The 15,381-nt window shown below is 42.6% G+C and overlaps 1 protein-coding gene across 1 annotated transcript; it reads left to right on the plus strand.

Annotated features, from left to right (window-relative positions):
* Window positions 1–7,522: 7,522 nt before the first annotated feature.
* On the plus strand, window positions 7,523–14,708 carry rtca (RNA 3'-terminal phosphate cyclase). The gene is made up of 11 exons (XM_072388869.1): window positions 7,523–7,681; window positions 7,839–7,939; window positions 8,666–8,809; window positions 8,891–9,014; window positions 10,141–10,199; window positions 10,272–10,413; window positions 11,670–11,791; window positions 11,960–12,018; window positions 12,757–12,851; window positions 12,926–13,030; window positions 14,436–14,708. Exons 1-11 carry the CDS (start codon window positions 7,631–7,633, stop codon window positions 14,532–14,534), a joined length of 1,101 nt encoding a protein of 366 aa, XP_072244970.1. The 5' UTR covers window positions 7,523–7,630; the 3' UTR covers window positions 14,535–14,708.
* Window positions 14,709–15,381: the final 673 nt, after the last annotated feature.

Below are 15,381 nucleotides of genomic sequence, written 5' to 3' on the forward strand. Positions count from 1 at the left end.
CAGACACGAGTTCAAATTCCCTTTATTGATTCATGTTTCCACACATTTGATGCTGAAAATTTTAAATGCAAATCATAAGCTCTGGTACCAGAGAGAGAACCGGAGTTTGCGCCATATATGAGGGATGTTTCTTTTTAAATGAATTACATTCAGATTATAAGAAATATTAGACATTTAACGGAGCTGTGTTCATATTGTTCGGTTAGATTCCCGCAGCTGGTAAATTCTCTGGTTGGAGAATCTGTACATTTTGGTTTAATTTTTAAATATATCACCGGATTGACATCCTTCTGTGTATAAATGGACAGCACGTTCACTTTCACAGCAAAATGAATCACATATTGGGGATTTTTACTCATGTGTTGAAAGTAACTGGGATTTAATTTCGAAATTGACCTTAAGTAGCCTACTGTGGGAATTACCCAGTCTTGTTACTATTTATAGCACTTTTCCATGTGGAACTTACTGACCAAACGTGAAACTATCTATTAAACCTCCTTTGTTCCGCTGAAATAACATTTTGCAGCGCGCAAAACAGCTGGAGAGGCGGATCGAAATGTTTGCACCTTGCTCATGATCAAGCTGTCAGAAAATAGGTAACCATTCTGTGGTCTTCGTTCACGTTACAGGCTCAAGTGGCTCAAATACGACTGTTTTGCCTATTTGTGGCCCATATCCGATGTTTTGTGACAGTCTGAACAGCACAGACCCACGACTCTTTCATACGTGGTCCTAAATCGGATACATATTCAAGGTTTCTGAACAGTCGAGTTGCATTTCAGCCAACTTTTACGTCACTGAAGTGAGACAGACGTCACAATTGTGCGCCGGAAGAGGCGGGACTCTCTTTTTTTTCTCTGTGGTCTTCTGAATTGAGCCACACGCTGACGTCACATGCGTAGTTTTCGTTGAATTCTTCCTCTCATCACATAATTACTCGGCTTGTCAGCCTAAGACAGCCCCACCAAGTCCAGAGCCTTTAGCATCTCAGGGCGAATCTCATCCACCCCTGGCAAAGTGTCAACTTTAACTTTTTTACAACCTCAACGACTTCCGCCAAGGAGATGGACGAGTCGCCTCCCAAGTGCTCGGATTCCTCAATTTAGGACAAGTCAGCCAGATTGAGGAGATCCCCAAAGTGCTCCTTCCACCGCCCGGCTAGCATTTCTCCACCCAGGGCAAGCACAGCCTGGGAAGGTCTCCCTTTCCCTTTCTGAGCCGTTGAATGGTTTGTTAGAACATCCTTGAGGCCAACCGGACTGGATAGTGCAGTGGTATGATTGCCAGCTTTCATGTGGGAGATCTGGGCTCAAATCCCCTGCATGAAAGGTACTGTCTCCAGTCGGTGTTCTTAGGCAAGACCCCCTCACCCTACCTGCCTACCTGTAAGTCGCTTTGGATAAAAGCGTCTGATAAATGCATAAATATAACACAACTGAGAGCTTTAGCTTCAGCAGCCACCAGTGCTGCAGCCCTTTTAGCCACTCGGTACCCGTCAGCTGCTTCAGGTGCCCCCCCTGAGACAACCAAGCCTGAAAGGCCTCCTGAACATGGTCCAGGATTTTATTTATCACCACACCACTGCGGTTTAAATCTCCTTGTTGGCTTCGGTTGGTGCAAAATGCTGCAGCTCACCAGAAAATGTGAGAATATTAACCCAGTTTTGCCATCTCTCACTGGTTTCCTGTCAATTTCAGAATAGATTTTAGGATTTAATTGCTAGTTTTAAAGGTTTTAAATCACATTTGTGTGACCTTCTACATCTTCGTAGCCCAATCAGATGATCTTTGCAGCTCCCAGGTCCAGACTCAGACTTTACTTAATTTGTTTTGATGTGAATTACTTCTGCTATTTTTGGACTTTGGTTGTTTTTCAATGTGACCTTGAGCTTCTCTGTTTAACTGAGAAACTGATAATAAGGCTTATGGAACTGAGGAACTGAAATATAACTGAAAGGTTATATTGTGAGAGACATGAAGCTAAACCACAAAGGACTAAAATAGTTTATTCCATTGATAATGACTACTTTTAACTCAGAGTAAATGTAACAAATGTAAAGCAAGTGACTTGAGAGATGTGATCAGTAGGGTTAAGAATAAGAGAAGTAAGAAGCACTTTTTCATTCCAGCATCAGTTCGTGTGAGATGGACCTCAAGGACTTTGGTTGAGCCTACTTTCCTTCTCTTTTCTTGTTTTATGGAGAATATTTACTGGAGTTTTTAGTTGTTATCTCATGATATACCCTGTGTTACAATTACATTCCTGTGCTTTAATTGCACTCATGTAAATGTGCCACATATGGATCATATTCTGCATTAGTTCCAATCATGTGGTGAGGAAATGAGTGTTCGTGTGAACAAAGGGAGATGACTCAGGATGGAGTCTTCCAGAGGTCAACCGAGTTCAACCTACAAACGCACAATGCCTGATTCAAACTAGTCTATAGATGTATCTCTTTGTATGATTATCATCAAGGTCTCTCACTCTGAATTTGCAGATGTGTCTCTATATCTAAACAACCGACAGAGTCACACGCTCTGAACTTTCTATGCAACCTTTTGTTTTGTAAAGCTCTTCCATCTTTTCTTATCTCTGAATAAAACCAGGCTGCTGCACAGAGGGAGTTGGAGATTGTTTTTGGTTGCTTAGACACATACACCTGTGGCTGAAGCAGCGACGGCTCTCCCCTTTTGCAAAAGCTGAACTTTATATTGATCTCTTGTGTGGTTCTTTCTGTTTAAGGTGGGACTTCGTTAATAAGAACGAAAACCCTGTCGGGGGGTGATGACCAAATCACTGGGATGTGATTGGGAGGAAATCAGCAACGTAAACCAGGCGTGATACAGAAAGTAATCACAACTGAATATACAGCACAAAGAGGGAAACTCCACAACACCAAAGAGGAACCGATGTGGTTAATGAGCAAAACGTAACCCAGGAAACCAGATAAAATCTGTGAAACAATGTGTTTTGTAATCTTGATATGTGCTCATCACCAGAAGAAAATCATTCCTGACGGTGTAGAGGTGAAGCAAAGGCTTTAAAAAATGATTTAAAACGTCTTTATTCTCGTTGCAAAGTCATCGTGACTAAGTGGAATTTTCCATCAGGAGTACTTTAAAAAAAAAACAAATGCGTTCATTCAACAGAGATTTGTGTGCATTAGTCAGCAAAAGAACTAAAAACATCTGGTTGATGCTGTTTTCATCACAACACAAAGAACAGAATGAGGATGATGAGGATAACAGGATTTTACCATCAGGTTAGTTTGGCACCGCCTTGTTTCAAAGTTCCTTTCTTTTTTTAATAATATTGTGATGATGATGTCCTCTCCTGTTGCATGAATGCATTCATTGCTTCGGTTTCCAGTGGGAGGAGCCATGTTAATCAAACCATTTCACGTGGGGAATTCCTCCTGGTGGAAATTCACTAAAAAAGGACCATGAAGTCTAATCAGTGTGTTTGAAGCAGGTGAGCGAGCCCAAACTCATTGGTGCTTTAACTGAAGCATCTATCGAGTGCAATATTTCAAAACTGAAGCACAGAAATAGCCATAAAACGTTTGAAAAATAACAAAAGCTCCCATGTTTCTATAGATGTGGCCTGTTTTAATGCTCTTAAATGGCCCCCAGAGACATACAAAGGCTTTTCATTTGCATCCATACAACAGAGCAGTAGCTCTCCTGGCCTGAAGAAGCCCAAAGTCATTTCATTTGTTTCTGTGTTGGTGTAAATTCCAAGCACACAAAGTTTAACATTTAAAGGACTTTTGAACACTTTGGGCGTAAAGAAAGGTTCCTTTTTCATTTAAACATTGAGTACAGATGTCTGTGAAACCACTGGACAGATGATGGAGCTGGACACAGGTCACAGACATCATCATCAGCCACTTTTAACGCCGGAGTTTCCTGATTCCAGTCTGTTTCTTCCATGTCTGTGTCTTACATAACTCTTAAAACAAAGTTAACTCGAACAGTGGAGACCCAAAATGACCCGTCCAGCTATGTTTTGAAAAATAAACCCCAGAAATCTGAACTTAGAAAAGCAAAATGAAGGCAGCTGGAGGGAGGACATGCTTTACAGACTCAAGCTTTGTGCTGATGCAGACCAGAGAAAACAGATGGTTTGAGGTGATGGAGCGGCTCTTGGGGTAAATGAGGAGGGATGCGACCCGTTCACCTGGATTCTGATGGTGTGAATCCTCACTGACTGCATGCTCCACACCGCTGCTTTGGCTGTGCATGAAAGTGACAGCTGCTTTGGTTGAAAATCTGTTAATCACCCGTTTGGTTTGTTCTCTAACCACAGTGGAGTCATGTTTCCACAGGAATCCAGAGAAAGTAGGCTTATAAATCCTGTGAGAAACACATTTATACAGTTTGTCTGAGCACAAAACCTTCAGAAATCCCCTTAAGCGAGCTCTAATGATCTCTTTGCCCTGTAAACTGTTTTCATAAGTCACTGAGGCCTTCACTTACTCGTGTAATCTGAGGGCTGGAGTGGTTTCACGCCTCAAAGCTTCTATTTAAACATCAGCGGCTTTAAACCACAGAGCAGCAGTCGTAATCCAAAACACACACACGTGTGATCCCAGAGCAGTAAAAGCTCAGCTCTGTCTCTGCGGTGATAAGACCAGGCAGTTAAACTCCTCAGGTGGAGTGATATTTAATTCCTCAGCTTCAAAAAGCCGCTCTGTCGTCTGTTATTGAGACATTCTGGGCTCAGTGCGTCCTGTATTTGGACTTTCATTGAACAGGAAGTCTGTAACTGCTCTGTTTTAATGTGGATTATTTACAGCAATGATTCTTTTTCAAATGAAAATCTTTGATATCTCAGAGTTTTTATAAAAAGGTTTTTAATGTTTAAACCTGCAAGGAGCTGAAAAAAGTCTAAATTAAGTCTGAATTATTCACAGCTTCACCTGTTTCCTGTCTTACGGAAAATGCATAAACTGCACCTCACACACACTTCCCGCAGCCTCAAACTTTCTAAACTTTCCGGAGGCCTCTGATTCTCAGAGTTGACTCGAGGTTTGTCTGAGGAGGCACCACAGTGTGGTGAAAACATCTGCTCCAGTGCATAAAGTGCAGACCCAGGACGGCACAGCCGTGGGGGGGTCTCATCTGCAGCAACGATGACACAAACTGCAGGAGTGGGGGGAGCCGGCTGATTTCATGGTGCCTGCAGTCGCTCCCTGAATGTGGAGAAGACAAAATGGGTTGTTTGACTTTGACTCACTGAGCTGTGGCGCCATCTCCTGGTGGAGAACTGAACATGACTGTTTAAATGTTTCTGTTTCTGTATTTATCAGATGCTTTTATCCAAAGCGACTTACAAATGAAGATATAACAGCTGTATAAAAAGCTAACAATAAGCTACATAGAAGGAATCCAGGAGTCCGACTCTGTCAGAGGGGACAGAGTAGAGATAGGGTGCAGGCATAGAAGGAAGTGCAGGAGATGCTCTCTGAAGGTTTTTTGTTGTTTCCCACCATCCCAAAAGAAGCCAACTGGTCAGTAGCTGCAGGTTTTCCATGAGCCAAAACTCTGAAATGATAGAAAAGGCTTGACTCAAATGGTGAGGTCGATTTTACCGCCCCGAATCACAGCTTTCCTTGTTGTCTTCCACACTTTTACTGCCTTTTGTAGAATTAAGTTACTCTTTACTCTCATTGCCTGGGCATCCCTAAACCGGTCCTTCAAATAACTCTCAATCAACCACAGATACATGCAGTCTGATGACGATTTAATGAGCCCCACGTTTCTGTTTCTGTATTTATCAGACGCTTTTATCCAAAGAGACTTACAAATGAAGATATAACAGCTTTATAAAAAGCTAACAATAAGCTACATAGAAGGAACCCAGGAGTCCGACTCTGTCAGAGGGGACAGAGTAGAGATAGGGTGCAGGCATAGAAGGAAGAGCAGAAAGATAAAGTGCAGAGATAGAGGGGGGAGGGAAGTACAAGGTAAGTGCTGGGATAGGAGATGCTCTCTGAAGAGCTGGGTTTTCAGGAGCTTCTTGAAGATAGACAGGGACGCCCCTGTTCTGGTAGCGCTCGGTAGGTCATTCCACCATCGTGGGACGACACATGAACAGAGTTTGGATTGTCTTAGGCGTGGTGTAGGAGCTGCTAGACGACAATCCTGGGACCAACGGAGGGACCCAGTTGGGACAGAAGCCTTTGCAAGAGCCTTCAAGTAGATGGAGCCGCTCCATTAAGCTCTTTGTAGCTAACATCAGGGACTTGAACCTGATGCAGGCGGCTAAGGGCAGCCAGAGGAGCTCAATGAACAGAGGGGGGACGTGTTCTTTTAGGCTGATCCAAGACCAGACGCACCGCCGCGTTCTGGACCATCTGCAGAGGTTTCACAGGCTGGAGACCAGTTAGGAGAGCAGTTAGGAAACCAGTTAGGAGAGCAGTTAGGAGACCATGGCCTGCACCAGGAGCTGGGGGGCATATTGGGTCAGGTGTGGTCTGATCTTTCTTATGTTTAGTAATGCAAAGCGGCTGAACGAGCAACCGAGGTAACGTGATCTTTGAAGGTTAGTTGGTCATCAATCATGACACCCAAGTTTCTATCTATCTTTGATGGATCAAGAGAGGGATTGAGTTTGGATGCAGATGCTGTGGTGTATGGTTGGTTTGGCTGTGAATCAGAAGGTCCTGCATGATTCTGCGGCACGGCAGCAGTTTAATTTCCTGGTTTTGATGCCCATAGTTCTGCTGCTATAGGCCCAGCCTGCTGGGGGAGCTCCCATGATGCACCTCTCCTCCCTCCATGTACAGATGACATCATTGCTGTCATTAACTTGTTTCTCTCTCTCAGCAGGTGTCTCTGGCCTGGTGTTATGCTGCTTGTTGTCCCCTCTTTCCTGTCCTCTCAGCCCCAGCTGGTCCAGGCAGATGGACCCTTCCTGGTTCTGGTTCTGATGGAGGTTTCTTCCTGTTAAAGTTTAAAGTTTAAATGCAGTCTGTTGGTTTCTTTAGCTAAGCTACTGTTTTTAAATTGGCTGTGTATGAACTGGACTAATTTGAAATGTAATTAATCAGATTTTATTGTATTACAATTAAATGGATTCTAATTGGCTTGATTTGGACATTTTTTGTGAATTGGCGCTGTCTAAATAAAACTTAAGAGAGCTTCTCACCCAAAAGTGTAGGTTGAATTGTGTTAAAAAGCACAAAAATCAAAGAACATGATCCTCACAGTGTAGCCTGTTTTGTTCATATGAAAATGTGGTCGATGGAACAGGAAGATGATCTTCAACACCAACTTCAGAAGGATAAGAAAACTGTATTGGGCCTTATTTCGATGAACTCTTCTTCATGATGTAGGACAACAGGATGGAGGGAAACTGGTCTGTAGAGTTTTTTTTTTTTTAAAGGAAGGAAATAATGGATTTTTTCTATCATTAATATAACCTCACATCAACGGCAACATTAGTCGATGTGATTTCCCATACCGCTTCACTAAAAACACAACAAGGCAGTAACGACGTTTTAGTTTGAAAGGAAACGGAAGTGGTTACAACAGCGAGAGAACTCAAACAGTCGGAAAAGTACCGAGGAGGCTGCAGCTGAGCAGGACAATTGTTTCCGAGCAAAAGTTAAAGCCGAAGGTTGTGAATGAAGATGGATTCTGCTGCGGTGGAGATAGACGGCAGCGTGATGGAAGGAGTGAGTCCTCACACTTTATTCAGCCGAAAAACGAGAGAAGAGTTGCTGTTGTCCCGCGCCTACAACATGCTAACAGAAGGCTAACGGCGGCGGCTAGCAGCCGGTTCTTGTCGCGCTGATGTTGCTTCTGTTTTAACCCTGAGTCGTTTCTCTGCAGGGCGGACAGATCCTGAGAGTCTCCGCGGCGCTCAGCTGCATCACCGGGTCTGCCATTAAAATCACCAAAATCCGAGCCGGTAGGAGCACACCGGGGCTCAGGTGAGTTAGCAGCCACCTGCTAGCAGGCTAACGTTAGCCTATTCATTGAAGTTGATTGACGGGCTAAGTTACTCAGCACAAATAGATTTTTTTTTTTAAAAAAACGATCAAACCACGTTATCAATACGATTTTTTTATTATTATTTGTATTAAAAACTGATCACTTTGAATAGTTTAAGCATCTTACTTTCACTTGGATGCTGCAGATGAGAAACTTTAAGCACAATTCTTTGGAGGAAAGACTTGGACCAGACTCAAGTCAAAATATCCCTAAATTGAGGTTGTCGATGAGCGGATTTAATTTGTGAACCATTACTGAGGCCATACGGCTTGAGAACTGGACCTACTTTAATTTGGCATGGCAACATTTTCAGTTTAACTGTTTAAACCTTTTACTAAACCTCCAAATTGTTCCTAATTGTCTGTGCCGCAGCCCCGTTTTTTCATTCCAGAAAACTCCGAGCGGCGTCATCAAGCGTCTGTGAATCAATTATGTTAATTAGATTTTATTGGGCATGTTTCTTTGGCCGGATTCTGTTTGTGTTTGTGTTTTATTACAAGGCTTTTAATATAAAAAACTTAATTGTGTATATTTTGTACATGTTTTTCTTGCTGTAAATTGAGGCCAATTAGCAAAATAAGAATATAAATATAAAATGTAGAGTTTTTAAATGGAGTTTGGTGGTGCTCATTGATTTGTTGTGCATGTATTGTGTGTGTGCTCAGACCACAGCACTTGAGCGGCCTGCAGGTGGTCTCAGATCTGTGTTCAGGCAGTCTGCAGGGAGCCAGCATCGGCTCCACCGACATCAGTCTGACTCCAGGAAAGATCCAGTCTGGAAACCACACAGCTGACACACAGACCGCAGGGTGAGAGGCGTGAACAGCTGCTGCTTTTCCCTGAGGTACACCGTGCTTATTGATTACTTATTGTTTCTTTATGTTTGTCAGGAGTGTGTGTCTGCTGCTGCAGGTCGCTCTGCCCTGCGCTCTGTACGCCGACGCCGCCTCACAGCTCTGTCTGAAGGGAGGAACCAACGCAGAGATGGCTCCACAGATAGACTACACTGTCAAGGTACTCAATGCGCACTTCATGCAACAAACAATTCCTCAAATAACTCAAAAACACCTCGATGCAATGAAGATTGCTACATTTCTGCACAGTTATTACTGTCACACAACATGCTGAACTCTGGCGTTTCTTTAAAGACGCTCTGACGCTTCAACTGCTGTTTGATGATAAATGTGACGCCCTTTTCTTGGTATTATTTTTGTCAGAATACTATTTGTTTACCACACTTGATATAATCTGTGAATGAGTCTGATACAGCTCAGTCTCACGGCTGTAGTAGCAATACACGGTGGCTGAGTGGACGACACGATGCAGAAAATGATCAGGCTGCTGTTACAGGGAGTCCTGTTCCAGGTTATTTTAGGAGACAGTTTTCAGTAGGACTCCTTTCAGAGGACCGACCAACATTCAGAGAGACGATGATCAGTGCAAGCTGTTATTTTAACACATTATTAATGTGTGCTGACCTGCTAATTTGCCCCCAAAGATGGGTTTTTCTTCCTTTGATGTGACAGATCACACAGCTCAGGAGAGACAGATAAGATGCTAACCTTTATGGTCACCTACGGATGACGCAAGCTAACATTTCATGACGAAATCAAAGGGGTGGTTAGCTGAAATTTACCCAAGTAAAGAACGCATTGAATTACTGGAGCACCCAAATAATCGTTTCTGTGTAGCTTTCAAAAGCTCCACCACTGCCCCCCACTGGAAGACCTCGGCACTACATGCTAACTTAAATATGTTATTCAGGACCCAACTCAAGCCAGACACCACCTTTTCCAGCTGCTGCCCCCTGGGAAACGTTACAGGGTGGATAAGACTCGTACCACCAGACTCTGGGAGACTTTTTTCCCCACAACGGCTGCTACACTGAACAAACAATAAATGAAAACATTTTTATTTATTTGTTAAAATTCTTTAAGCTGTGTGTTGAATGCTAATGAACTCGAGATGCTGCTGCTAATTCTGTTGTATGAAGTTGTGCAATAATAATAAAGACTTCTGATTCTGAGGGGTAAAAGATATTAAAGAAGAGATATTTAGGCTAATCGAGGTTAGCTGTGCCCCCTCCAATGAGAACATTTAACACAGAAATCGTTGTGTAACAGCTGGTTTTCTTCTTCAGGTCTTTAAACCCATCTTGGAGAAGTTTGGAGTCCATTTTGACTGCGACATCAGAATGAGGTGAGTTCATGATCGTCTGTGTGTGTTATCTGGGTGAAGTTTTGTTTTTGACAGCGTGTGTTCATGTCTCAGGGGTTACTACCCTAAAGGCGGAGGAGAGGTGATGGTGACGGTGAATCCGGTCAAAGAGCTGCAGCCCGTCACCATGACGGAGAGAGGAAACATCACCAAGATCCACGGCAGAGCGTTCGTCGCCGGAGTGCTGCCCTTTAAGGTAACGTTTACTGTGTATAAATAAGTAAATTAGGGGGGAAAATGAGGAATTTATGAATTGAAATGGCGTCTTTTTGGGGCTCTATTACAGAAACTCCTCGATTCTAATAGCTTTCTCCAACACTTCCTTTAGCTCCCACCAACATGTTCCGCTCAGCGGTCGCCCTGTTTCACACGGACAGTTATTACTGAACAGTGTGTCCATTGTAAAAGCCAGTTAGCTTAGCACGATAGCACAACGTCACAGCATCTGAGCAGAAAGCAGCCAGTTCACATATCGAGCAGAACAAACACAAGGAAACTTTTAATGTTAGCATTTTTAACGGAAATCAGTCGGCTTGTTAGCTGAGAAGGAAGCTAGCAGAGGACAGAAGGAAGCTAGCAGAGGACAGAAGGAAGCTAGCAGAGGACAGAAGGAAGCTAGCAGAGGACAGAAGGAAGCTAGCAGAGGACAGAAGGAAGCTAGCAGAGGACAGAAGGAAGCTAGCAGAGGACAGAAGGAAGCTAGCAGAGGACAGAAGGATGCTAGCAGAGGACAGAAGGAAGCTAGCAGAGGACAGAAGGAAGCTAGCAGAGGGCAGAAGTAAGCTGAGGCAACTTGTTTATCCTGTTGGACAAATAGTGGCTAATTTTTGCTGAAATGTCTCCAGAACTACCCGCTAGCACAAGCACAGCATCATATTGTCCTTAATGTGCCCATCAGAGCAGCTTCAGCCTGGAAGCTGTTAATGTGAACTAATATTCTGAGTCGCATCAAAGTCCAGACAGAATAAAAACAGCTCATATTATCAGAACGTCTGAGACTGCAGGTTAAAGTGTCGTGTTAGCTGCTGTTATTCTGCTCCACTGTGTTGTCTGATAACAATAAAACTGGAAATAAGAGGCTTTGTTAGGATTTCAGCTGCATTAAAATACAGTTTATGAAAGCAGAGATGGGAGGAGAGATGCTAACAGATGTTAGCACAGCTGGGTGTTAGCTAGGAAGCTAATAGCTACTGTTCTATTGTCCTTTATCTAGTTATCAATGTCAGGAGGAATGTTTGGATATAAAGTTTTTTCTTTTTTGGGCATATCACCAAACTAATTGTCTAAAAGCTGGTTCTTGTAAATTTCTCTCTATATTGTTGCAAAACTGATTCTTATCTGATTAATCGATGGAAAAATCGACTGTCTAAATAAACTCTGCATTTTCCATTGTGTGATCAGTCGTCTGTTGTCTTGTTTGTTGAGCTGATTTTGTGTTTTTATTGATCTCAGCTGGCTAAAGACATGTCGGCCGCAGCTGTTCGAACCATCAGGAAGGAAATCAAAGATCTTTACATCAACATCCAGGCGCTGCAGGAGAAGGAGAAGGCCTGCGGGAGCGGGAACGGCATCATGTAAGCCACGCCCACTGGTTGAATAGTTTCCTTTCTGCGCGGCGCCGCTGTTAGCTCACAGTTCAGAGCTGCAGCTTTAACTGTGGAGATGCTTGGATGTTGATCATTTATTGAAGCAATGTGTCATTGGGAGCTTTCTGATTGGTTCTTCACCCGTCTGTTTTTCAGAATCATCGCAGAGTCGTCAACAGGTTGTCTGTTTGCAGGTTCAGCTTTGGGAAAGAAAGGTAATGGGGTCACCTGACCAGCAGGGGGCAGCAGTGCACCAAACACAAGCACAACTTAACCCTTAAAGCTCAGTATTTTTAAAGGAAACTTTACTTTGTTTCAAAAGGCTGCAACTTAAAAATGATCAGAGATGAATGTAAATGTGGGGGAAAATATTTAGTGTGACCCAAAGTTTATGAAGGCAGTAAACTGAATCACCTAATTTGCATGTGGTGACATCACTGATGACCTCACTGCTCCTTGGATTCCACAACTTGTTTTGAAAATTGGATTCTGAACACATTTCCACGTTTTCCTTGTATTTTTTTTCCTTTTTTGACCCTTTTCTGAATTCATGAACAAAGCTGTTCCAACATCTGATCTTTTTCATGTTTTTCTGTCATTTTATCCACATAAAAACAACAGAAAATGAATAAAATTAATATTTGTTGGTTTAATTTGTTCTCAGTCCAGAAATCATCAGTTAGGAAGGGGGCAACATTTTTAAAATGAACACACCTTAATTCAGGGTATAATTAAAATAAAACATGTCTGCTATCCAGTGATAGTGAGTAGAAACAAGATTTGATGTTAATGTTGGACTTTCAGCCTGTTTTATTCAGAGTGGTGGAGCTTAAACATGAAATGAGATAAAAACACCACCTTCTTTTAAAAGGAGACTGGTTGACATCTTTCTGAGCTGACCAGGTTTGCTGAGTCTTGGACAGCCCAGGTAAACTCTCACCTGTGTTTTCCAGGTGTGTACGCAGATAAAATTGGCATTGAAGCTGCTGAGATGTTGCTGAGGAACATCCGACATAACGGCTGCGTGGACGAGTTTCTGCAGGACCAGGTGAGGCGCGCTCACCCTCTGATGTACGTCCTGTGACCTCACTGTGACCTCACTAACGTCTTCCTCCTCCTCAGCTCATCATCTTCATGGCACTGGCGAAGGGAACGTCTCGGATTCGAACCGGCGCTGTGACGCTACACACACAGACGGCCATTCACATCGCAGAGCAGCTGACTCAGGTTAGATATGCAAACCGCACAAATAAGGAGCCTCTTTTAGTGTCAGAACTTCATCAGCTTGTTACCTGTAAGGCAGGAGAAGCGTCAGGATGAGCCGTTTGACCATAAACTCCAACATGTGATGCACTTTCATTCATAATTTCTTTAAGTTTGCGAAAGAAAATCTTGCTTGTAGTCTGACCAACCTGTTGGTTTCATCTGGTTTCATAGATAAGTACAACTGAGTATCATCAGCATAACAAAGGAACTTTATGCCATGCTGTCTGATAATGTCACCTAATGGAAGCATGTATAAAGTAAAAAGAATCGGTCCAAGCACAGAACCCTGAGGAACTCCATGACTTACTCCGATGTGTGAGGAAGATTCTTCATTTACAAGAACAAACTGGAATCTATCAGATAAATATGACTTAAACCAGCCTAATGCAGCTCCTTTAATCCCAATAACATGTTCAAGTCTCTGTAACAGAATGCTGTGATCGATCGGATCAAATGCAGCTCTGAGATCCAACAGGACAAGAAACAAGTCCGCTATCAGAGGCTAAGATCATTGGTAACTCTGACCAGTGCTGTTTCTAACACTTCTGAATCAAGAGTAGGTTTTAAAAGTAAAGGTTTGATTACAGAAACCTTAAAACTCTTAGATAAAAATATTTTTTAAAAACTGAATTGGAATATCTGAAAATCTGACATGAAGCAGATTAAAGAAATGATTGTTTGACACTGAACTAATTAGAATAATAAAAAAGCCACACTAGCCAGGTTTTTGTAGCTGTTTTTTAATTGTATTTAAAATATTTCAAAATAAAAATATAAAAAAACCAAACATTTATTTGCTAAAATGTTAATCCTCTTTGAGTTTTTTTGTCTGTTTTGGAGACTCGATTCACACGAGGGGTATCCTGGTAGATATTTAAATCACGTGACTTACCAGCTGACAAACGATAAACTTCCCAGATGTGATATAATATCTCAGATATTCCCAGAGATCAGAGTAATTCCTGAAGAAGAGCTCTCTCCATTTTTCTCTTGTCCACCACTGTTGTTGTTTCCTCCTCTGGGTTTGTTTCCGGTTCGAATTACTTCTTCTTCTGACTTACAAACATGAGCTGCATAGCCTATAGCGCCCCCTCTGGTGACACTACACAGCTGCGTTTATCCTCCTCAGACTTGCTCTTTTTTGATTGATTTTCCTCTGCTGATAAACTGTTAACTGTTTGCATTAAGAAAGTTTATTAATAACTCAGCGTTTTATTTCTCTTCTGAAGTCTGTCCAGCACAGATCCTTAACTTTAAACTTGATGCATTTTACCAGGAAACTCTTGTGCATTTAGCTTTAAATCGGACCCGTAATGACAGATACGTGGGAACTGAATCACTGACTCGTCTCTTGTTGTGTCTGCAGGCAAAGTTCACAATAACAAAGTGTGAGGACGAGCTGAGCAGCAACCTCACCTACATCATCGAATGTCAAGGATCAGGAGCAGTTAACCCCAACCTGTAGCCGAACACACACACACACACACACACATTAACACGCTCTGTAAACACACTGAAAACACACACTCTACTGGACTCGATAGCTGCTCTCATCGTGGCTGACCCTCTTAGCTTCTGTCTCTCAGGGTTTTTCCTCAAATGCTGTAATAATTAAATCAATAAAACTCTTCCCTACGTTCACGCACATTTCTGCCTGTGTTTTAGTTGATTTAAACAAATGTTTGAAGTATTTTTCTTCAGGTTCTCGGCTGGTCAAAGTTTGGCATTTGTGGTTAACAAAAGATGTTCAATAACGATAGTAATTAATAATAATAATAATTCACTCCTTCAGTTGGCTCCGCCTCCTCTGCTAAGCCCCGCCCACTCACATCCACCCTGCTGGACGGATGAAGCCAGCTTCTGGTGGAAATGTTCTGCTGTCAGCTGCACTGAGGAGCATGCATCTTCCATCCAGCAGCAGCCTCAGAGGATATAAGAGCCCAGTGGATAAACTATATCTGAGGCTAATGTTCCAGCAGAGTTAGCTAAAGACTGTGAATGTGCAGCAGCCACTTTTCATCCCACTGTTTTAACAACTTGGTCCAGTTCAACGCTGGACTGAAGGAACTGAGCCACAAAGAGGATCAGTTCCAACTCTCAGAGCCTGAACTTCAGAGCAGGGAAATGGAAGCATCTGAGAAATAACTCCTCATGGTTTATTTACTGATTTATTTCTTCCTTTAGCAGCAGCTAACGCTAGCAGCTTAGCTAATGAAGATGACGTACACCAACTTCTAAGGAGTTACTGCTGTTCCTTTCTGAAAGATGAACATTATTGTTCCCACATTACTTTGTTAGCTGAAGCTTTCTAG

The sequence above is a fragment of the Leuresthes tenuis genome, unplaced genomic scaffold (assembly GCF_036924035.1).
Source record: "Leuresthes tenuis unplaced genomic scaffold, fLeuTen1.0.hap1 SCAF_7, whole genome shotgun sequence".
Classification (NCBI taxonomy): Eukaryota; Metazoa; Chordata; class Actinopteri; order Atheriniformes; family Atherinopsidae; genus Leuresthes; species Leuresthes tenuis.

What these genes read in the sequence shown, in the direction of transcription:
- rtca (XM_072388869.1), top strand. Translation starts at nt 7,631, where the DNA reads ATGAAGATGGATTCTGCTGCGGTGGAGATAGACGGCAGCGTGATGGAA. An exon ending in ACGGCAGCGTGATGGAAGGA is followed by an intron (nt 7,682 to 7,838) that starts GTGAGTCCTCAC and finishes GTTTCTCTGCAG; the next exon opens with GGCGGACAGATCCTGAGAGT. An exon ending in TTCAGCTTTGGGAAAGAAAG is followed by an intron (nt 12,019 to 12,756) that starts GTAATGGGGTCA and finishes TGTGTTTTCCAG; the next exon opens with GTGTGTACGCAGATAAAATT.